The sequence below is a fragment of the Poecilia mexicana genome, unplaced genomic scaffold (assembly GCF_051168715.1).
Source record: "Poecilia mexicana isolate PSO_F unplaced genomic scaffold, ASM5116871v1 scaffold_6, whole genome shotgun sequence".
Lineage (NCBI taxonomy): Eukaryota > Metazoa > Chordata > Actinopteri > Cyprinodontiformes > Poeciliidae > Poecilia > Poecilia mexicana.
This window is the reverse complement of record NW_028263375.1, coordinates 18,300,462-18,324,662: the sequence shown is the minus strand read 5'-3', so window position 1 is coordinate 18,324,662 and position 24,201 is coordinate 18,300,462. Positions and strand designations below refer to the sequence as shown.

General features: G+C 37.8%; 1 protein-coding gene across 1 annotated transcript in view; it reads right to left on the bottom strand.

Annotated features, from left to right (window-relative positions):
• Positions 1–6,450: 6,450 nt before the first annotated feature.
• trim44 (TRIM family member 44) overlaps positions 6,451–24,201 on the bottom strand; it is a 50,727-nt gene continuing 32,976 nt past the window's right edge. The window contains exon 6 of the mRNA XM_015002602.2: positions 6,451–9,477. Coding sequence (XP_014858088.1) covers positions 9,393–9,477 — 85 coding nt within the window. The 3' untranslated portion in view covers positions 6,451–9,392. The remainder of the gene's footprint in view (positions 9,478–24,201) is intronic.

Genomic DNA, 24,201 nt, shown 5'->3' with positions numbered 1-24,201 from the left:
TCAGTTGTCAAGCTGCTCTACTTATACTGTATATGTAAATGAGTTGCAGCGTCGACCAGAATACAAAAATACTCTGCTGTTTTTTGGTGGATCCTTTATTCTGACGGTGTTGAACGTTTATCTGCACTGTTATATCATATAATAAATACTAAATTTGACTAAACCTACTGTTCCTTCCATCCATCCATCCATCCATCCATCCATCCATCCATCCATCCATCCATCCATCCATCCATCCATCCATCCATCCATCCATCCATCCATCCATCCATCCATCCATCCATCCATCCATCCATCCATCCATCCATCCATCCCATTCCATTCCATTCCATTCTTGTCTGTTATATCAAATACATTACCCTCTCCAAATCACAATCAATGGCACTTGCACCCCTAACATTCAATCTTCATGGACACTCTCACTTCAGTCTGGCTAAGCTTGAGCTGTTTAGTGAAGAAAAATGGGTCAGGATTTGAGTTTCTATGTGCCAAATTGGTAGTTGCATATAACCGAACGACTTGCAGCTCTGCCGGCAGGGAAGCAGTGCTTCCATAAAGTACCGACTCATCGAAGGCAAGTGACCAGCTTGATTCTATAAACATTTATTCCTAAAGGAAAATTCCTTTTACTTCTATTACAGAGATGCAAACAACTGTTTTTGTTTTTGTTGAATTATTACCTACAATCCGAATGAAATGCATTTAAGATTGTGGATTTAATGAGAAAAATAGCTTAAGGAGTACAAAAATTGTTCAAAGGCACTGCATGCTATCGTAAAAGAATAGAAGTTATTTTAAACACTTTTAATACCAGTTGTGCAGTTCAGTATAGAAGGTGATATACTAGCAGAGTAAATTGTAATTCTGCAGCTTTTGTGGTGTGTAATAATCCACTATTAAACTGAGCTGTGAGTTTTGTAAGAACGAATCAGGGTTGAATAAAGCAGATTAACAATGCTGCATGCTGCTGCTGTATGGGATTATGGATTGATAATTATTGAATTGTGACTGTACAAAGAAAGAGGTTTTGTTTCCAAGTAAATGACTGTATATATATTTAGTTCTGATAAAAATAAAGAGCTGTGAAAAATGGATTTGGGTTAATGTGACCCTGATCACTGTAAATTCAATATAACACAATTCAACTCACTTGATGGGAATTAAATGTTGTACCTTATTCAATTTTCTCCAAAGAGTTGTCGTAGGGCCTATATTACTTTTTAAGAAGCTGTGATGTCATCTTTTCCCTCATCTGTTAACTTTATTTTTTTAGACCAGGGCATGATATAATTAGTTTTTTATTTCTTTTAGCTTATGTTATGTCATTAAGCAGCTGTTTAAATTATTCTACAAGTCCTTAAGTCGGGCATTAATCTGGAACAACAAAATAAGGTCATTACTTTATCACATAAGCAAAGTTCAGTTTGGAAAGCCTTAAGAAATTAAATACTCTCTTGAAAAATCTTTATCTGTTTTGTATATCTGTTTATGGAACCTGACATTGTTTGATTGTCAAAAACATTAAGTATGCCTGAAATAAAAGAAAGCAATAAAAAAGAAATCTATAAATGCTAAGAAACACCAGGTCTGATTTGGCATCTGACCCAATGGAAAATTGAATGAAACGTTGTGACAACGTTAAATGCATCCGGTTTGGGGAAAAATACAAATGGAAATCTTTTACTCACAAAAGCGTACCCATGATCGGGGCTCAAAGGTACAGACAAAAATTAAAGAGTAAAACTGTAATCTTGTCTGAGCTTGTTTGAGCAGCTGGCTTGTGTTAATACTTGCAGGATTTCTGGTAAATACTTCCGCGTGAATACTCACTCTCCTGTGAGTGGTGGTCCGTAGGCGGACACAGGAGCACAGCTCTGTACTTCCTGAGGTGCATGTGGACACATTAACTACAGCAGACAGAGACCTGTCATTTTACTAGTAACTTAAGCCAGTCTGCAAATTTACAAGCCTCCTCTTGATAGACTGACATAACTTTAATGTCCATCAATCACTTTAAAAAGCGTTTTTCATCCCTACACATCTTTATCCTTGTCCCTCTTTGTTTTCTGTCCCAGAGAGCTTTCTTTTCTGCTTCTCCAGTTTTAGTTTCCTGTGATAACACAATTCAAACAAACAAAAAAGAAAAAAAAAAAGCACCCCAGCGCGTTCTTGGCTAGGATTTATTTCTCCACCATTGTTTTGGTGACGCCACTATTGCAGCGCCCCTAAGCATCGCATTTAGTGCATACCCACTTTTTCCACCACTGGACGAACCGTGTGTCACGTAAAAATTGGATTGGAGCGTGAAGAGTCCGATGCAAGTGCTGTGGGGTTTGCCTTAACGGAGCAAATATTTTTCACAGCCCTGTAAACAGGAGTAAACATATTGCGATATTCGTTGTACGTTGACTGTTTAACACATGCAACTGCTGGAAAATAAATCATCGTGTCCATGACTTCATTGATCCTTCCATGCAATGTTACTTGCTTTTCACAGTGTTTACAAGCCATCCGCTGGAAATGCACAAGATAATTTAGCCTGAGCTGCTTCGATGTGTCCCACACAGCCATCTAACGAACCCAATTAAAAGAGCAGCACAAGTTGGATGGTAAAATCTACCCCCCATAAAATTGTTAATGCCACCCGTCTCATCAAACGTGGAGACATGTATCTAATCTCACTGGCAAAGGGCAGACCTTCAGGCCAGACTGCCACACCTTCCTCCCCTCAGGCCAGTCCAGAGCAATTACGATTACTACTTCACACACAGACCTGTGTCACCCACGCAATTAACAATCTCTGGAGAAGCCTGGGCAACCAGCAAGGGGCAGACTGTGTACACAGCATGAATAATGAGAGGAATGACGAAGGATCGAAGAGGGAAAGGAAAACATCACACCAGGTTGCCAGGCTTTGGTGCACTAAATGCTCTCAGGTCTTTAAGATTTTAAAGCCACATTTCCGAGCCCATATACCACTTTCACACCGCAATTTAAACATAATGCATTTCAGTTTTAAAGATCCTTTGTGTGTTGACATTTTGCAAAGCGAGCCTGCAAATGCGATCATTTTCCTCCCACTCTACATTCTGCATTCATCCTTGTTGCGAGGATTATTCATCACAGCTGTGACACGGGGAGCGTAATGTGTTACAGCTCTCACTGGGAAAACACGAACTGTTATCTGTGTGGAATGTTCATTTTATTCAGAGGCGCGTTTGATTATCAGGCGAAGAAAACATAGCACCCTGGTTTCTCTTCAAGCTGCAGCCAGGGCATCTGGATCAACATCTCTTATTGCCTTGGAATGGCCAGTTTTACTTCTTCACTAGCATTACTTTCAAAGCAGGATGCTAAAAAACCTCTTGAAGCACATTTAAAGGTAAACGACTGGGGAAAAAAATTATTTCACTAAATTGTGTCAGACTAGTTGATCAGATATTAAATTTTCCACTTTAAACTTATAACTGTGTAAACCCATGTTATCCTAAATGATCTAAATTGAACTCATTAGCCCTGCAAGTTATTTGGCTATTTCTTAGAAATGTGACCATATTCACTTTTCCCATTTTAAACGCTGCTGGAAACTGACTCATCTATTGGTCTTTTGATCTCTGTATCCTTTTAGTCTCACCCCCTCATTTCAGCCTCTATAATTCTCACTACTCACTTAAGTGGGATGCCGAAAAAGACCGCATCGGGGATGGAGAGAGGAGCCTTAAGGTACCTCTGCTGAATTGAGTATCAAAGAGCGATGGGGGCTGTCGAAAGCAGAGATGGATTCCATGGCCTGTCTCGTCTCCACCCAGTCATTGTTCATGAGGCCGAGTTGCCAGAGAGCTGTCTGTACCTGCCACTTTTGACAGATACCTACTGTCAGTCAGTCTGGGATGGTCTACAGTCTCCATCCTGCTATAGCAGGAACTCATATGAGTCACAAATTCAACGACCAGGAAAAAAAAAAAAAAAAAAAATCCATTTCTATTAATATTTCACAGATGTGCCGCATATGCCTAAAATTGAAAAGAGAGAAGAAAAAACAGTAGCGCACACACTGAGACCATCTTTCAGTTCAACAGGTTTTATCAATAAGGACATAAAAAATAAACCATCATAAGATAATTTTAGACCTTTTTACTTACCCTAAACTATTCTACAATGAGAGAAGGGAAGCTCAAACACTTAAAATGTGCAACTTCTTTTTTTTTTTTTCTGAATAGTGCAAGTCTGATGACGTTCCTCTTTCTGTGGCCACATTTCCTTTTTTATGGAGCAAAAATGCAGAGTCCAGATTTAAAACCCCTACAAGTTAAAACAGAGGAGAAAAACTTACACTTAAAAACACAATTTTTCATTGGCCACGATAAACCAAGTCAGGTATTTCAGCGTGATTGCCAGCGGTTGCTTTTTCTGCAGCTCTACATTGAATGACTTCAAAATCTAAGCTTAAATTCCAACAATAATGGCTATTTTATTGATTTTGTGCATTTTTGTGTGAATGTGAAGAGAGAAAGGGGAAAAATAAAATAAGAAAGCACATTAACTGTGATTCAAGCAATACATTTTCTTCAGTGATAACAGATAGCGTAGGCGTGGCTCACTGCATAATAGCTGTTTTTTGTTGGGTTTTTTTTTTTTTACACATGAATACATATTTTTAAGCACATGGGATGCACACACATCCGTCTGAAACTGTTTCAGAATTTTCACCATCTCTTCCACTGCAATAAACAGAATCATTAAGGTGTGTCATAACAGGTTTTTTGTTAATCTGCTTCATTACCTTGAAGCCGCAGACTCCGACTGGCTTCTTATAAGGATGCCAGAGAAACAGGCTCCATTAGAGGCAGCAATCAAGCTGCATCACCACTAGCACGCATGTCACGTAGCTAATTCAATCTCACAAGCCATGAAGCAATTAATTTATGTCAATACAAATACACAAATAGTCCTTTTTGGCCCCATCAGGAGAGCGGAGGGTCTTAAGGCGGTGCTTCTGTTTATTAGCACATCCTTGTGCCTCTGTGTGAACATGCTCAGTCATGTGGACCTGGAAGAGCAGGTGTAATTGGGTGTGGAGTGGAGGGGGGGATAAAAAGCAACCCTGTGGTCTCGCTGCCTAAATGAGATCAGACAATCTTCTTCTTTCCATTTCCTCCACTGACAAGATGCACATTGTCCCCCTTTCAGGTTCTTTATTATTGCTTTGATCATACGAAATGAATATAAAGAGTGGATTATTATTCTCTTTTTGAAGGCACCTGTGCTTGGAGCATACTGCGACAAAGTATTCCTCCTCTTACAGATGTTGCTTTTCTTGAAACGTTGCAAAAATTCGCATCGTCAAATAAATGTTATTAGAAAACTATAACGCTGGTAAATACTAAATACGTGTTTTTTCGTATTCATTTGGTGATATAAACCCACCAGGCCTGATGAGAAGATTGCCTCCTAAATCTAATAACAGGGTGTGCCACCTTTAGGAGCATCAACTGCCATTAAGTTACTGTGACAAGACTGCAAAATGAATACTGGGAAATCATTTAAAATCTGCGTTTTGTATTTATTCAGGTCATCTTTGTCTGATGTGAAAGATATTTGAAGATCTGAAACATTAAAGCGCAACAAGAAGAAATCTTCAGAGGAGGGAAATACTTTTGCACATTGCTGTATCTGCAGACAACTGCAACAGAAATTCTCGCAAGGTGAATTTAAATGCACCAGGGCACAGTCATCAGGGTACTAGCCTATGAGCACCTAAGGTCAAGAGTTAAGCTCAGAAGAAAATGTAAAATTGTCCATTTCCAACAGGGTAGCAAGCAGCGGTGGCTAAACAAGTATCTGTGAATCAATGTATTAGGGCCGGTTTCTCCATTATAGGCAGAGAGGATGAAACGGCTCAGATAGGAGAACAGGTGTGGCACTAATGCGCACCAGATGGGACATCTGTCAAGAGATGAGATGAAGAAAATAAACAGCAAAGACACAAATGGTTTCAGATTGAGTTCAGGAGTTGATCAGCATTTTTTTTTTTTGGCTTGTTTGGAGGCAAGGATTTTGGTTAAATACATCAGTCTCTCTGGGCAGAGAGAGAGGAGGGGAAACCCCAAAGATCGCTCAGGCTCTGCCTTCCCCCTGCTCCTAAACATCCTATTCCCAGTCCTATCTGGATGTGCTGCTGCTTTGAATTTTAATGAAGAACGAACTTGAAATTCTCCCCATCCTGAATTCTTCTTTAAGCCACTTCATCACTCTTCCTGTCTCCATCAATCATAGAAAAACCTTACATGGCTGTAAGGTTTTTTTTTTTTTTTTTTTTTTGCTGATACCACCGACTCGGTTGACTGGTTGACAGATACTTTTCAGCTGTTTCCCCGAGTTTTGCATGAGTCAAATAAAATACAATAAAATTTCTTAAAATGGAAACATAAATGTCATCTACCTCCAGTCTTAAGAAGCAGACTGTTTATTTATAGATTTAAAACCAAAACAGACAAATTACAACAGAACAGTCAGACTCCTGCCTGCTGTCACAATAAGAATACAGAATAAGATCTTGCTGTTTTTTTGTTTTTTTTTTCAATCGGCTGTTGACACATTAACAAATCCCTCGAGGAGGTATACAACTTTAGTACATTTCTGAGCAGCACTACTGTAGTGAAAAAAAGGATTTTGAAACCCATCCCAAATATCATCAACAGCATTTCAGTTCAGATATTAAGGCAACAGAATGAATCACAATAAAACAAAAAAAAAATTGCTGATATGAACACAAAACTGTGGCAATGCGACATGAGTGACAGCTGCGACTCAGCAGGTCAAGGTAGAAAGTGCATTCGCATCTTTGGACTGCAATCCGTCATACGCTGCTGACGGGTCGAGAGTAATGAGGCTTTACGTTACAGTACACAAGGAGCTGGTAAATGCAGAAACGCTGTTTTTGCACAGCTAAATTGAAGCTTCCTTTAAAAGATTCAGCAACATTTACCAGTCAATAGGTGTCGGAACACACCTTGAGTTTTATAAATCATCCAAGAAACACAAGAGGAACAAGTCTAAAAACATTTTTAAACAGCAAATGCAGAAGTGAAGGCCACAGTATGGCACAGAACAAAACACCATTTTTTTTTTATTTTATTTTTGCTTTGTTTCTCCCTTTTTCAATCAAAATACCACCCTTGTACGCAGATGAATGTAAAACTGGCCAGAGATCAAATCTGGGCAAATTTTTCCTTTTTGCCAGTTAATTAAATGAATAACAACTGAGAACTTTCACCATTGTGAACTACAGATGCATCAACAAACAGCATGAACATGGATTACTTTTGTGTTTCAGTTAAAAATCAGATGAAAGATGGGTTTGGACATGGGCTGGGCTAAAATCCTCAAGTTATGATAAACTTTTTAACAAAACATCTTTTTATCACCTAAATTCTCACTGAATAATTTCATTCATTAACTATAATTCAGTGAGAATTACTCAACTCTAAACTGAGCTTAGCTTAATAAGAGGGGCTGTTGGTGATCGTTTAGCTTCCCAAAGTTTAATTGGAAATGTTTCCAAGCTGCCAAATTCATCTGTTTTTGTACGAAAGGAAACAGAGACGGAGCCTCTTTTCAGCCAGCTGAACAGCAGCAGGCAGGGGCAGTGCTCCGGTTCCTGTCGCACTTTGTCTTGCACCTAAACAAAAAGACTCAAAACAGTTTGAATGGTGTGCTGGAAAATGTTAGCAGTTTGAAACCACAGCTTTTTATAACCTTGGAATAATTTGATAATGGAAACCAGCCCATGCCTGTAAGGAACACATACTTTGATGGTTACAGCTGAAGAAAAAATATTTACATACACTGCATAAAACATCAAATTTTCAATATCCCAGCATATCTAGAGACTCGCTTTTTTTTCCTTTTTTTTTTTTTTTTTGTTAATCTCTTCAAGTTCTGTAGTTTACATACACAAAGGTATAAAGGCCTTTCAAGCACTTAGGAAACCCCAGATGATGATATAAAGGCTTTGTAAGCTTCCGGATAATTCACAACATTTGAATTACACAGAGGCAAACACGTGGAGGTATTTTAAGGCAACATCTCAAAAGTGCTGCTTTGTTGTATGATATTATGCACAGAGAAATGTATCTTCTAGTTGCTGCTGAGTGAGAACTGCAGAGGGGAGTGGTACATTTCACAACATAAGAGGGAAAGAAAGACCAAGAGATGGAAATACTAAATCAACATCTCCACACATCGTCCAAGAAGTTAAAGCTTGGGCTCAAATGGGTCTTTCAAATGGACAAGAACCTTAATCATACTGGCAAATTAGTTACAAACTGGACTAAGGACAAAAGTGTTTTGGAAGTGGTCACTACAAAGTGCTGAACTCCATACCATTAAAAAAATTGTGAGAGATAAGGTGTCTGTCAAATCTGACTGTTACACCAGTTATCTGGGAGAATGGGGCAGCAAATTACTGAAGGAAAGAAAACCCAAGATGAACCGACGGTCATCTGTCAGTCATCAATATTTTCCATTTGACCGAAGACATGAATATTTCTATCACATTTTAGAACAATTTGTTTTAAAATAGCAATAAAAAATATCTTGCATGTTATTTAGCAAATTCAAATAATTTTGTTAATCATTGTTAAAAAAAAGGAAAATATAGTTTTTAAACAGTGAATGTAAATATCTGTCCCAATTAACATGCATCATGTAATTCCTAAAATGTGGAAAGAGCAGCCCATTTTTAATTCTGTTCTCTTTTCTATGGCATATAGTTCCTAAAAGGAAAAAAAAATCAGCAATGGACAAATTTGGAACCAGGAGGCCAGACCTCAAAGTAAACTAGAAATTGGTATCGGCCAGTCAAAGTCCGATCAGTGCACCACTAGACGTAATAAAATCTCTTTAAGATATAAGGCTGAATGGCAGAACCATAATTATATTCCAAACAGACGAGGAGTGTAACTCACTGCATCACATACTTTTGTTTTTCTAACATCTGTTGAGCTTAACAGCTGCTTTTCACAGCTGCCTGCCCAAACTCCTCTCTGAATCAGCCAGGCTCACCAGTGAGTCACCGATCTGGTTGGCTGTGAAAATTGAGCCTGATGGTAATTGATTGCACATAACTTCAGCGCTTCAATTAAAGAAAGTTTGTAGCAAGTGAGAAATTAGGAAAAAAAAGTTTGAGTGTGGAAAAGCTGTGGCCATCCATATTTGTCACTGCAGCCTCCTCTCAAGGTCACTGCTGTGGAAGGGAGGGGAGGCGGGGGAGTGGTGGGTGGAAATGACTGACAGAGAAGGGGCCGGCCTGACGGCTCAACTGGGCTGATGGCGGGCTGAAGCAAATCGTCAAGGACAGGTAGATGCACGAGGAGTCTGGTCCGCTCACATCACGGGGCGTGGTCCATGGACGGTCCAGAATCATTGTCTTCAAGGTCCCGTGGGTCCATGGGGTTCGCCCTTGGCTCCGGCACCCTGCAAGAAGGAAAAGAAAAACAGAGATAAACATGACACTGGTTGCAGAGCTCCAGCTGCTTTTTCTCCTCCCTTCCTTCACAACCACCTGCATGCAGCCTCGCAAACACAAACTCTAGCCCCATGATGATAAATTACGGAAATATAATAAACCTCTGCAAAATGCAATCAGCTTCAATCAAGCGTCGCCTTAAGCAGAAATCATTCATTCAGTCAGTGTTATATTAGTGCGACAGAGACAAAGTGATAGCTGAATTGCAGGGACCTGTGGTAATCTGAACCAGGCTGATAGATTCAATTTCACTTGAGACAGTCTACACTAATCATATGCTCTAATTGAACAGTGCAGCGAGGACGGCAGAGCCCTGCTGCCTGCTGCTCCATGAAAGGCAACTCTCCTGGAATGTTACTTGCCAGTCATCAATATTTTCCAATTACAACTGTAGCACGGTGATCCACCTTCAAAAGATTACACCTGCGAGTTTTTCTAAACACTTTTTAATTAACTTTATCGCGTTTATGCCGTTTCAGGCGATTCTATTTTTTACATTTTAATTAGGTACTATTCAATCAGAATGTTCAAACTTATGCGGTTCTGAACAGCTTGTGGATTCATTTGTGAGTTCTAACAATAGGAGCCATGCAAACCACATTTTAAAAAGGAAGCAAAATTGCTAAAAAGGTTTTCTGAGAACTCTTCTGAAAACATTCCTGTTTCACAGGGGGGAAAAGAAGCGATATTTCTCATCGTTCATTATACATTTTGAGGGAGCAAATCATCCCAGTTCAGCCTGCAGTAAAAATCTCAAGAGAAGAATGTTGCATGCAGGATTCGAGAATATAACCGCTCACTTTTTATGTAATTTTTCTATTGTTCGAGGTCAGGTACTTTCAGGTGTTATTGAATCTGAAACATACAGGATCTTAGTGAAGTATTCATACTGCTTCAAATTAAAATTAACACAGTATAGTCACAAAGCTCAATTTATTTCACAGGGACTTTATGTGACACTTAAACACTCGGACATGAAGAATTGTCAACTGAAAAGAAGACATGGTTACAATAAAATCATCTATTTTTAAGTCACAGCTCTCAAAATGATTTATGTCTGGACTTTGACTAGACTGTTCTAAGTCATGAATATGCTGTGATCTAAACAATCCCAATTTTATAAAATCCTAACCGAATGCATTTACATTTTTTTGTTGAATGTTTGAGGAAAAGTGCATATCTTTCTATCCTGGGCAAACCCAAATGCAAAAAAAAACAAAAAAAAAAAACAGAAAGAAAAGGAAATAAAAAAAGGGTATAATTAAAGTGTGCATGCTCACACATGAAGGACAAAGTGCAATAACGTTATGGCACATCAAAGAACAAAATTAAAATGGTTACAAGACTTTAATTCCTTATTTTTGTCAATGTGACAACTTAGACGGCCGTCCATTTGGTTAGTTTTTGTTCAAGCTGTTTGAAATTCAGAGCACAAAGCAGTTCGCAAAAGTTGTCTGAGTTTTACCTCATTCTCAAACACAACTTCATCCTGTCTGAGTTGACTGTTTTGGTAAAACCTCAGCAAATTTGAGTGAGAGCAGTACATTTTTCTTGACTCTCCTAATTACCAAATAAGTTCCCCTTTTCTTTGTGTAACCAACAAACAGTCGCATGGCAAAATGTAAAGCCATTGGAGGCAAATAAACTAATTATATTTAGGTAGTCTTAGGACAAAGAGATGCATGAGCTTTTTTGTCATTTCCACAATATATAGACCCTTTAACTTGAGAAAAAAAAAAAACAGCTATAAATTTGATAAGTAGTGGAGGAGAAAAAAGGAGCTTTAACATAAAGTGTCGGTCGGCCACTAATAAACCTCTTTTAAGTTAGGGTCTCTGCTTCACTCTCTTTCTGAGTCTGTTCATTTTCTCTGTCCTAAATAAAACCAATTTCCCTGTGTGTGTATGTGTGTGTCGCAACGACTGAGTTCCTTCCCTCTATGACTTATTCATGAGCTTTAATGCAGTCGATGTTTTATTGATCAGGAACCATCATTGCCTCCTCCTTCTGATGTGACCATGGCCTGTGGAAAAAATAGGAGAGCTGACGGCTGGGAGGCTGGCCGGAGAGCTGGCTGGGGCTTCACTGAAACATACCTGGTGCCCTACAGGGTGATGGATGGCAGTGGCCATTGTGTGTGGAAATCTGGAACATTGTGAGAGTGTGTGCGACAAGGAATGAGAAAAAGATAAGGGTTTAGATAGGTCTGATCGAGTGGAAGAAAGCTAATCTTACTAATGTCTCCTCTTTGAGTGAAACAGAAATGCTTCTCTGATTGCCCTAAGAAAAACCCATCGCTCATGGGAGAAAACCTCAGGCTCGTGGTAAAGAAACAAAGAATGGGAGTGTGTCTGATGGTGCCCAGACTTTGACTTTTGTCTCCTGCTTTCCATTTTCAATTTGGCCTCAACCTTGTTGAGCTAGCTGGAAAAGAGAGAATGGATGGGTGCTTGCCCTGATTAAGTTTGAATTTGCTATTCTTGAGCGAGAAAATGCAGTGCTCTTAAGTCATCATCCGGAAACCCTCCAATCTCACTGTCGCAGCCTAGCTGGCTCAATCCAGCCTCATTGCCATATGAATAATCATACTGCAGTAGTTTGGAAATGCTTTATGAGCCTCCGAGGTGCGTGCATGTGTATATGTGTATAAAGATGGAGAGATGGGAAAAGGAGTAGTTGAAGAGCAAACTGGGAATTGCCCTTAGGGGAGAGAGGTTTTTCTTGATTAAGCAAGGAAGTTAAACGAGAATAAGGCCATGTACATAGACCCCATGGCAATCATCCAGAGGAAAGAAAAAAAAAAAAAAACTATTCCAATTTGCATTCTCAGACAGTAGTGATGCCATCTTATGCATATTCCATCACATAGGAAGGCTGAACCCATTCCTTTAAGCCCTGAGGCATTATGAAGCTTTTTCTAATGAGAGAAGATCCTTGATGGTTACTTAAAGAGCCCAAGAGAGCAGATTTTTCCCCCATGTTCTTGAGAAGCAATCCACTTGGCTTACGACTTCAGTAGCTTAAAACAGCATGGGATGAACAACATTATGGAAGAAAACTAAACACGAGAGATTAATCCCAAGGAATTGTCCGGAATTGGATGATGTTCTTGATTGGCCCTAAAGTGCAAACCAACTGGTCAAAATTGAAAACAATCTGATCTTTGCCCAGTCAGCCACATGTACCACTTGTTGGAGTGATGATGACTCCAAATTAGCTTTGTTCAGTATCTACAAGATGTTGGCGGAGAGTTCAGAAGAAAAAGGAAACTGCACTTTATGTAACTTCTCTGCAATTCAAGAAAGCTATGAGAGAGTTGGAGAGAGCAAGACTTTCAGTAGATAATGGCAAGGCTCAGAGTACTGCAAAACGGCTTCAAAACTACATCATGGAACATACTGAACATGGAAATATTAAGACTTTTAGAAATGTCAGTTATAATGGTGAGCAACCATTATATATATATATATATATATATATATATATATATATATATATAAAATATATAGTGACGTGCGGTGAGGTTCATATCTGGTGAGGCACCGACTTAATCGGATTTACAAATCTAGACCCCCTGCATGTTATTGTTTACATAAGGAAATGTCGAGCATGCATACAATGCTGGAGGGCAAAAAGACTATTCAACATGTGATGCTTAGCCGCGCCGCCGCTGAATAATTCCGTTATCTCAAACTTAGATATGTAGATATTATTAATTTTGTGCTGTGCTTAACAGCAAAGGGAGAAACCATTAAAGTACAACTCAAAACCACGTCTTTCTCGCTCTCTGTATCAGCGAAGCTACTGTGTGGCTAGCTCGCTGTTACTGTCTCTTACTCTGCAGTTGTGGAGTCACAATGTCTGGGTTCATGAGCGCCCCCTGCCATGAGGCACGAGAACTGCCTGCCTCACCTAGAATCTGTTCTCTGCCATTTCTGATTGTTCCTCAGCACACGAAACACGTTATACACACAGTTGGTGACAATAAAAACACAGTACATTAATACATAAGCTAAATTATAGAAAATCAGTTCATACATTAAATGTTTTTAACAATTTTGTTGGCGACATACAGACAGTAGGAGCATGCTCTCAGCTCTCATAAAATGGCAGCCAGTGCAGTTAGCGAGAGGTTGAGCAATCCCAGGTGAGGCTCAGCTCACTGCTGCCTCACCAGCTTCACTTCCAAGCATTTGAATGGGAAAATGCGAAAAATTATGCGATTTTGAAGAAAAAAATAATCAGATTTGGTTAAATTAAATGAAAAAATAGGTACTTTATAGTACAAACCACAGGGTGAAAATATCTTTATAAATGATTTTATTATTTTTCCATGATGACAGGTGAGGCTCTGCCTCACCTGCCCCTCCCCTGACCGCACATCACTGATATATATATATATATATATATATATATATATATATATATATATATATATATATATATATATCACAAGAAACTGGAGAAATACCAGGGCGGCCTGGAAGGTGAAGACCACAGTGGTGCCTGTGGTCATTGGGGCCCTTGGGGCAGTCACCCCCAAACTGGAGCAGTGGCTACAACAGATCCCAGGAACAACATCAGACATCTCAGTCCAGAAATGTGCAGTTCTAGGCACAGCCAAGATACTGCGCAGAACCCTCAAGGGGAGGGCTAAAAGTGGGAGGAGACATGCGGAGAAGGAACTGAGGACGGGTTTTAAATTTGTGACCTCCGCTCTACCTATTGTGTTTTTTAAAGTGAACATTACAGCTGAGCACACCAGTCCGACTCACTTCACTCATCTTTACACTCACTTTTGCATTGTTGAATCCAGTACAAGACCATGTAAACATGCTGCTTTGAACCAAGTAACCCTCCATAGCAGAGAGGCTTTTAGGTCAAAATATATAATGCAATTGATCCGCATCAAGTACTGTTAACGGATTAAGCTTTTAGATTAATTGCATACGTTAACATATTGACATTGACAGCCCTAATAGTAATGATAACTGCGCTAGCCTGTAATACAAGATGCTAAATTCAGTTTAAAATGTTACCTCTATAATCATCTAGCCATTGCTTTGAAATAAAAGCAAAATCCTGGTTGAAATCCCCTAAGAATAGGTAAACTGGAAAAAAATAAAAAAATACAGACATGCTCACCGAAGAGTAAAAACTGTGGGAAGAAATGTGTAATTTAGAGATTGCACCACAGAGACCTCCCATCTGGTGAACCTCTAATTTCCCCAATACTCAACTCTGTTTATTTTGAGCAAGAATTTTAGTAATAGCTTTCCCCTACTAAGAAGGAAAACACTAATGACAAAAAATAAATAAATAAATAAATAACGATACAGAGAAGGAGGATAAAAACTTAAAACTAAAAAAAAGTTAATTAGGATGTGCTTCAGGTAGATAACGATCAGAACATGGAGCGCAAAAGTGTCGAGGTGATATTATCCTAATTTACAAAAAGGTTACGTTTAAATGGAGTGGCTATGGTTTGTAGTGGGAATACTAATCATCTTGTAATCGGATATTTATAAGTTCAACTCCAGATTCGGTGTTGATTAGGACTTGAGGATCGATTTGTGCATGCGCACAAATCCATGATCAGTCTGTGGCTCTGAGAAAGTGTTAAGGAAGTGAAGGTGGTTTTAATAACGCCCTTTTGCTCATCATAATTGTTGGGTCTACTCTGCGTGTTTATATATTTGATCTTGGCATTACTCCACAGATTCCATATGGGGTTTAAGTCAGACCAGTTTGCTGGCCAACTAAGTAAAATTGTAATTAATGAATGACAATGACATTAGCATCTCCATAAAACTTGTCAGAGAACAGTGACATCCTAATTTATTACAAGGCTATAGCAGTTTTCCAGCCTCAAATACACAGAGCTTTGAACAGAATCAGAAAAGTCATCAATAATCTTGTATTTATTCCTTCTAAATAAAAAAAAAATACAAAAATAGAAAGCTCAATTATCTTTTTGTATGAAAACAATTTCACTGTCTAATATGTTTGCAGCTTGTCAATTATACATAACAGTATAAAATAACAGTTTCTGTAAGACAAATAGGTCATAGACAGGAACAGGATTGGAACTTGACTAGATTAAAAGGTGTGGGGCGCACAGTGGTGTGCACTTGTGGATCATCACAGACTATTTTTAGCTCTTTGTAACAAACAAAAAGGTGAGATTGTGCTGCTGCGCCATGAATCAAACTGCATATCCAAATGCTCTGGGCTGTCATTGTCTACCTCTGTGATACAATAAAAAAAACACACACACACAGTGAACTTGCTGACAAACCATCTCTCTAGTACGTGTGTTTTAAATTTTTTTTTGTTCTCAGAATTAAAAAGCATAACCTTGTTACCCTTGCTGTTTCAAAATGCAGCTGCTAAAATTTTAAATGCAGAAAGGATACAGGGGTACTTTCCCCTGACAGTTGCTTCATCAGCTGTGCCTACTAAGTTTAGCTCCAATTATTTTTAAATTTCTGAGACTAGTTTCAAAGGATGACTGCATCCTCCCCATAACAGATGAAAGCCCCTTTGACAAGATTAGAGCTGTTGTCAAGATGAAGCATGTCTTGGTTTTTACAGGACAGATTGTAGGAAAAAGGTAAAAATGTGCTGAACTCAAGAGTCTGAAACTTTATGATAACCCACCTCAAGATAGCAGGTAGGAGAGGTTAGAAAAAGGACAAAAAGTGGTTCACATCATAATCATCTTTCCCTAGTTACTATTTGGGGTTCTTCTGTTTACTTCTTGTTGCTAACTATATCTATTTTTTAAACCATTTCTAATATATGATCATATAGGTTTTTTTTTTAATTTTTTACCTTGCCATTGCAGAAATAAACAGTGCAACAGCGGTTATTGATGAGAAGAGTCTTTAAGAGTCTACAGTGAGAGGCTGCTGTGTGGGCACAGGAGCAGCAATATGTAGAGGTACAGAAGGTGGACGACAGAAAGAATGAGATGAGTCACTGTTCGGATTTTATTACAGTAAAACTATCTTACTATCAAACCTCTGGGCAGCAGGGCATCTGATACACCAATTTCACATCCTCATATATACATATATATATATATATATATATATATATATATATATATATATATATATATATATATATATATATACACACACTTTTTTTTTTTTTTGGTTGTCATCATCTTTTGCTATGATTTGGTGCTTCAATTTAAAATCTGCAAGAGTCAGAGCAAATGAAGCCAAATGTTTTAAAAATACTATTGCAGCCAAGTCTAAGGGTTCTCCAGCATTGCACACAAATGCTGCGCAAAGCAGACACATGGGGATTCATGCCTTGGGGCAAAGAAAAACAACCACAGCCCTGTTCTTCCACCTTGAGATGAGAGAAAAATCTACAGGGGAGTCAAAACCCCTGGGGCATTTTAATGACAAATCTGTGATTTTCTCAAAAGCTCCCACATCTGCAGCAACACATCAACGAACTATGCAGAACTTGCAACATATCTGCCTTATATATTGTTCTAAACAAGAGTTTTCTTACCAAAAAAAGAAATCTATTTTGGCTCGTGTCATCCAGAATGCCCACATAAGCCTGCATATACTAAGAAAATAGTTTTTATTATCTCAAATAACCTTCAGATCAGTTCAAGTCAAGGCATATTCTCTAGGTAGGCTAGTAGACAGAACACCTCTGCAATGACTGGTTTGAGATTCTCTGTGACAACCCTGGGTAAATGGCTTCAGGGTATTAAAAAGAATGAAAAAAAAAAATGTATATACACATATATGCACACACACACGCACATGTTGAACTTGGACAGCAAAAGCAATGGTTATTTCTGATGCTACAGTAGTAATAAAACATTTATTTTCTACACAAATTAAATAAATACCAGCTAAATTTAGCAGTAGCTGTCAAGCGCTCATTATGCTGAACAATCTTAATCTTTTCACAGCTCTTTTCTTTATGAAGTCACTTAAAAATAACAAGCTCATATTAGATGGTTCCAGTGAGGCGTGTAGCTCATAAACTGCCAAAAGGGGATTTTAAAAAAACAGAGATAGGTGGCCCTCAGTTTGTGTACAATGGAAACTTGTTTTTTTTTGTTTGTTGTTTCTTGCAGCTGGAAGCATTTTCTGATTGGCAATTCTTTTTTCTTGATAACTTTTTTTCCCTAATCAACAGCTATGAGCTTTTTTTTTTTTTTTAAAGCTGGTGTTAATACACAAAAAAAAAATGAACCTAAATTGGAGCTGACCTTAAATTTTCCATCAAAGCACATACAATAATTTTCGCTCTTATCTTTATAAATAGGAAGCATGGCCAAAGGATTTATAAACTTCAGTTAAAGGGGACATATTGTAATTTCTTGACTAAGTTAGGATAAGTAGGATGTGCAACACTAAACATGTTCATTACATTTTTTGCACAACAAAACCATTCTCAGATAATGAGGTTTCACCTGGTCAATTGTGCCCATTTTGAGCTTTGGTCACAAAAGCTGCTTTTAGGTTTAATTCTATTATGCAAATAAGCTTCTGCTGGCCACATCCCCAATTTAAACTTTACCAGCGTACTTCTTTTTAATTGGGGAAGTCATTTCAAGTGCTACCATTTCCAGTAACCTTTTCTAAAGCGATACTTAATGGAAACAGTAAAATAAAATAAAGCCACACAGTTCAGTTATCTGTGTCTGTGATAATGGCCATTGTACAGCAATAAAACCAGATAACCAAGTAAAGTTAGCAGAGCTGCGCCAGCGTTGGACGGGGGGTATGAGTGTGAGGGGCAGTGCTTCAGATTGTGACTTAATACATTGGAGGCTTGTTTTCCAGACACCAACAAAAAAATTACTTATTGCCAAAAAACTAATGGATATTTTTTTTTAAAGGACAGTTTTTAGAAGCCAAAAGAAATGGTATATCTTTTATTATGAAAATGGCAAAATGACTTCTATTGTAAAACCTATTGCAAATACACTATTTTATACAGTGGTGTCCAAAGTGGGTCCTCGAGGACCGGCATCCTGCATGTTTTAGTTCTCTCCCTGCTGGTAACAACAACCCCTTTTCAGCATGTCAATGTTCTTCTTAGGCCTTCTAACAAGCCATCATTTGATTCAGGTGCGTTAAACCAGGGAGAGAACTAAAACATGTAGGATGATGGCTCTCGAGGACCCACTTTGGGGACCACTGTTTTAATGGAATTTAATAGACTTATTTCTATACAGAAAGTATCTGCAAATCATTTTAGATATATTCCAGAATATGAGAACATGACGAAGCCCTCTTTTCCAAGTCATTTTTTAAGACTTTTTTTTCCCCTAAACTGTCTTATTTAGTCCAGTTTATATATGGGTGCATCCAATTCTTTTTCTGAGTAAAGGTTACTGGATGTTTGTGATGCTATGCACAATCAAAGTAAAAAGAAAGAAAAAAACATGGTTGTTAAAAGATAAATAGTTTGTGTGTTGCTTAACTTTTCTCTTTCAGAATATTTAAATTTTTCTACATTTTTCTAAATGAAAATTTCAGTACAAGGGTCCCACTTTGGGCCCCCCTGCTCTACGCCATCTTCCAAATGTAGAGAGATTTTTCTAGCTTGTCATTATGATAAAGCTCACAGAAACCAGCAGCCTCAATAAGGTTACAGGTGTATCTTCTAGTGTTAAATTTTGTAATCTCCCTAATCTCATTAAATATTTGTGGTTTTATCCTTTGGTATTAAACTTTACTTCTTGCATTCTATGTCTAATATTGGCACTATGTTGAAATACTTCTTTCTAAACAATCAAATCCTCTGAGTTTTTTTTAAATTTCATTTCATCTATAAATTTTCTGTAAAGACAAAGAGATTAAGGAAAACAACAAGCAATACATCAGCTGTATGGGACACTGACCTAGTGGATGTTTAATACGACCCTCCATGTTGATCACATCTGGGAAAGGCAATGATAAATAATCATCCCCTCAAGGAGAACTTACTCAAACTTCTGGACATCGTACGTGATCATTTTAAAGTTTAGAGAACAAAATGTGGTTAACTATTCTACTCAAAGACTGCACGCAACAGACTCCACAGATACGTGACGTGCTAGGGATGGTCTCCCATGAGTAGGGTCAGTGCACAATGAGGCAGAAAATGTCAGTGACGCAGAATAAAGCAGTGTGCTGATGCTCAGCCAATCAGAATAATCACATAGCTTTGTCTGTGTTGCAGCAAGCGTAAGTTGTTGGATGAATACTTCGTCCCTTCATAAACGGAATTCCCTCTTATTGTGACACAGGTAACTGCTGCTAATCATGCCGGGGAATTAATTAAGTGACATTTAGATAAAAGCCCTTAGCAACAGGAAAGGCTCAATCTCACATTGGCTCATTTAGCGATTTTCACCATTTCTGCGGCCATGGGGCCTGTTGGGAAACTAATCGAGGGGAACTGTAGAAATGTTATCCATGTATCCTAATAATAAAACTGCTCTATAATATCAATGCAAGTATAAAATGAACCAGAACAGGAAGAAAAAGATTTCCATTGTTGCTTGCTTTAGGGCAGAGTGAGAATGAGGGATTCATTCTTGAAAGCCTCTCTACCATGGGGGCTTTTAACCTGTCAACAATCCCCAATCACTCTGAATATTGCACTCTTATATGCAAAGGACCGTTCTCTCCCATTTCCTTCAGCCATTATACTATGGGTTGCAAATTACATGGCAATATAAGACATTAAGGAGATTCCTTAAAGGGGAGTGCAGACAAGATAATGGTATCCCTTTCATGGTTCCCCGATGAATAACAAAGAGATAGATGAAGACAGATGTTGCACATTGCTGCTAACAAGACTATATTTTTATGATGGTGCACGGTAGCATTCACTTTTATTTAACTTATTCACAAACATGCAGTCATTAATCCTTAAAATGCACAAATTGGAAAAAAAAAGTTTTCATAAAATAATTAAGGGATATTTATTGCAACTGAGTGTCTTACCCATTCTGTTGTGATTCACTGTTGACCAATAAGAAACCACCTAACATAACAATTTGAGCTATGGTTACAATGCTTACAATTGTTGAAAAAAAGGGCCAAATGGCCATTATTAGGTTTTTTTTCAGCTTTTAAACTTTGTCATATAGGTTAAAATTGCCCATAGCTTTAAATGCAGATAAATTGCTGCTTTTATAAGCAACTTAACCACCCACATGGTGGCAAAAGTAAACACACCCCCAACTGCACCAAAGGCAAAATGCCATGAGTAAAGACAATAACAGAACATTACAGAGGATAAATATAATTATTTGGGATTTCAGATTTTCAACTTTGATACAAATGTCTGGAATATTCCATCCAGAGATATGTTCCACAACAGTAATTGGTTCATCACTATACATTGCACCTCTGTCTATTTGTGGTTCAGTATTCCCATATTCTATTTTCTGTTGAATGCAACAATGATTATTTGCATAAAATCTGTCTGTTTGCAGATTTTATTTGTACAGCATATCTAAAATATTGGAATGAAAACAAAGCCTATGAACCTAACACAGCTAGAGACAAGTTCAAGTCCTGGCTCTTTGTCCCTCTTCCTTCGTCACAATGCCTCCATCACTCTGTGAGCTTGCATCTCACACACTAAAAATATCCATCAAGCGTGGGCATCAAGGGCAATAAAAGCCCAACTAACAGCACAATTTACTGTTGGCATGGAGGACCTGCATGCATGCCAATTAAAATGTACCATACAGGCAAATATTGTATTAAAGCAATCCTTTAGATTGCATTATTGCACATGATAATGCAGGGATGACTCTTGTGACTTGATATATTGTAAAGAATTAGCTGAGACACCAATCAAGTTTTTGGTGACAAAAAAATCGGATCTGATTTGGGCCTAATATTTTTTTTAAAGTAAATTCTTACATGTACATACATGTTTAATGACACTTTATTTACAAATGAATGATCATGTTTTAAACTCTGGATTATACCAGTAAGAATGAGAATGACAGTTAAGGAAAAAGAAGGAACACAACACTTACATCTATGTTAGAAGTATAGGATTTTGTGGGTGTACTTAGTTTATTATTATTATTATTATTATTATTATTTTTTTTTTTTTTATAGAAACTTCTATTTTGGCTTCATTTTAATCTAATTCTGTATGTACACTACAAAAATGTATAATTCAAGATTTATATAAAGTCTGATAAATATTGAGCAGCTAACACTTTAATACTGAAGAATGCCTTTTCATCTATTCTCATGGCAAAAAAAAAACAAAACTAAACAAAAACATAAGTATAATAAATGCTTGTGTAAAATTAATATGTACTTTACTGACAAGCAGGAGGTGATGAAAGATTCAGAAAGACAAGGTATGACATACAATTCTGCCAGCTTGTATCATTATGGTGCAAACATTATTCATTCTGTCTAAGTACTGACTTTGCAATCAGTGCATTTATGGAACTTGTAACCTAATGGCTTATTTACACAAATGGATGATGAGTCTAGGAGAACAAAATATATGACTTGCAGTGTAAAATTTATTTTCTACAGTGTTTAAATAAATAATAACAAAAACAAACATTGAATACAGGATATTTCTATAACCTAAAATTAAATTTGGTCACCATGTGATGCATCTTCCAAGTCTGATTTTTAGGTTCACAAAAAGAACACAAGTAAAGCAAAACAAACAAAAAAAAAAGTAGTTTGCCTTCCTAGTCTTAAAGAACTCAGCAACTATCTGGTAATGACTTGAAAGAGCCTACAGTGGCCCCATCCCACATTCTGCCCAAAGCTTCTTGCTCTCTCCTTTCTCTTTGCTTTAGTAACATGGCTCGTACATAATTTACTGAGAGGCATTTAAAACGCTTTCTTACGGCACTAACTTTCTACTTTCGGCTGCTGCCCTGTCCAACAATCCAGGACTCACAAAAGGCTATTCCTGCTAGTTTCATTTCCACAAAACTGTCGTGTGAGCACAGAACTGGCTCAGTCCCAGGGGCAGACAGCCATTATGAAGACTGACTGGTCACAGCAGCGCCCACACATTTGGCAGGTTGGCAGAGATGCCCCCTGTTGCCTTTTTCAAACAAGCCCCTTCACTAACAGCGGAGCGCTGACGCCTCCTTAATTAGAGACAGCTCTGGTACCCGCAATGCATTTGTCCTGAAATCTAGATTGCTCTGGAGAAAATTTGAAATTAAAAGCCTCTTTATGCCACACATGAAGCAATGATACTAATCCTTTCCTGGTCTACATTCTACCTGATTGGAGAGGCAGGGGAGTCATAGGTGCATAAAAATCAGGGAGGATGATGGGGGGAAAAAAAAAAAAAAAAAAAAAGCAGTAAAAATCCTCTCTGTGCCAGTGAAAAGCAGACAGAGCTGGAGAACAGAACGGCTATTAGGCAAGCCTTCTGCTACATGAAAACTCCCCCACCCTTGTGTTCAAGGCCTGTCATCTAAACCCTCAGTGTGAAAGACATCAAGACAGACAATCCAGTCACCAGACTGTCACAACTCTCATCTGACCAGATAAAAGTACAATACGTCTCATCTACCCTGCAGAATGTCAATTAGTACAAATTAAATGACTTTCCTCAGATTACACCAAAGAGAGCTTCTGCAACAAATACATCCTTATTTGTGCAGCACCTTTTCAACAGCAGTGTTGTCAAATTGCTTTGTAGAGGAATAAATGAAAGAAAGAAAGCTTCATAAAAAGCTGGTAAAATAGTTAAAGGGGTCAGTAGGTCTCGGACTCTGGGCGAGCATTCCAGAGTTTTGGGTCATGATAACTAAAAGTAGCTCCTTCCATTTTCATTTGAGTCTTTGGTGTCACCAGTAGATTACAACTCTGGGTTAAACATACCTGGAAAAAGTGTCACTAAGACATGAGATGAGGTCATTAAGACTTTTAAAAACAAGGAATGAAATTTTCAAACAAATCTAAAAGCTACAGGAAGTTGGTAAGGAGATTCCAATGATGAAGTTATACGTTACCTCCTTTCTACAACCAACTACATCAAGCAAAGACTTTACTAATATGGGATTTAAAGTTAAATATACTTGCATATGATCTTGATTCCAACAGACAACAATGTTATAGTTGTTTATAAAAAAACAGTTTTCAGTCAAAGAGAAAGGTTTTTTACTTTTACGGGAATTTCAAAATATTCACTACATGAACATATGGAAATTAAAACTTGCTTAAAGAAGCTCATGGACACAGAATCTGCATATCCGTACCTTTAACCATATTAATAATGCAATGTGATCAATTTTGAAGAACAAAATTGTTCTAATAAGGATTTTTATTAAAATTGAATGATTTACAGCCCTCCAGATAATCAATAAAACATTGGTACAATTGAAGGTTATTTTAAACTTAACTGTAAATACCACATGTTATCTAGAAATATTTGGAAATAATGTGGGTCATTGTAACGAAAATGCTTTATTAATATTAGACCTTACAAATCCAGCCATTCTGGCTTATATCTCTAAACATTAATGTGTCACTGTTCTTACAGAAGCACTCTGACTGGATTCAACACTGTAGCACAATGAAATAGATCTATGCAGCTTAAAGGCTCCCCCAGTGCTGCCTGACTAATAAACTTTTATGTGTGCTAATGCATCCTGTAAAACATCAGTCATAAATGCTTGCCTTTTC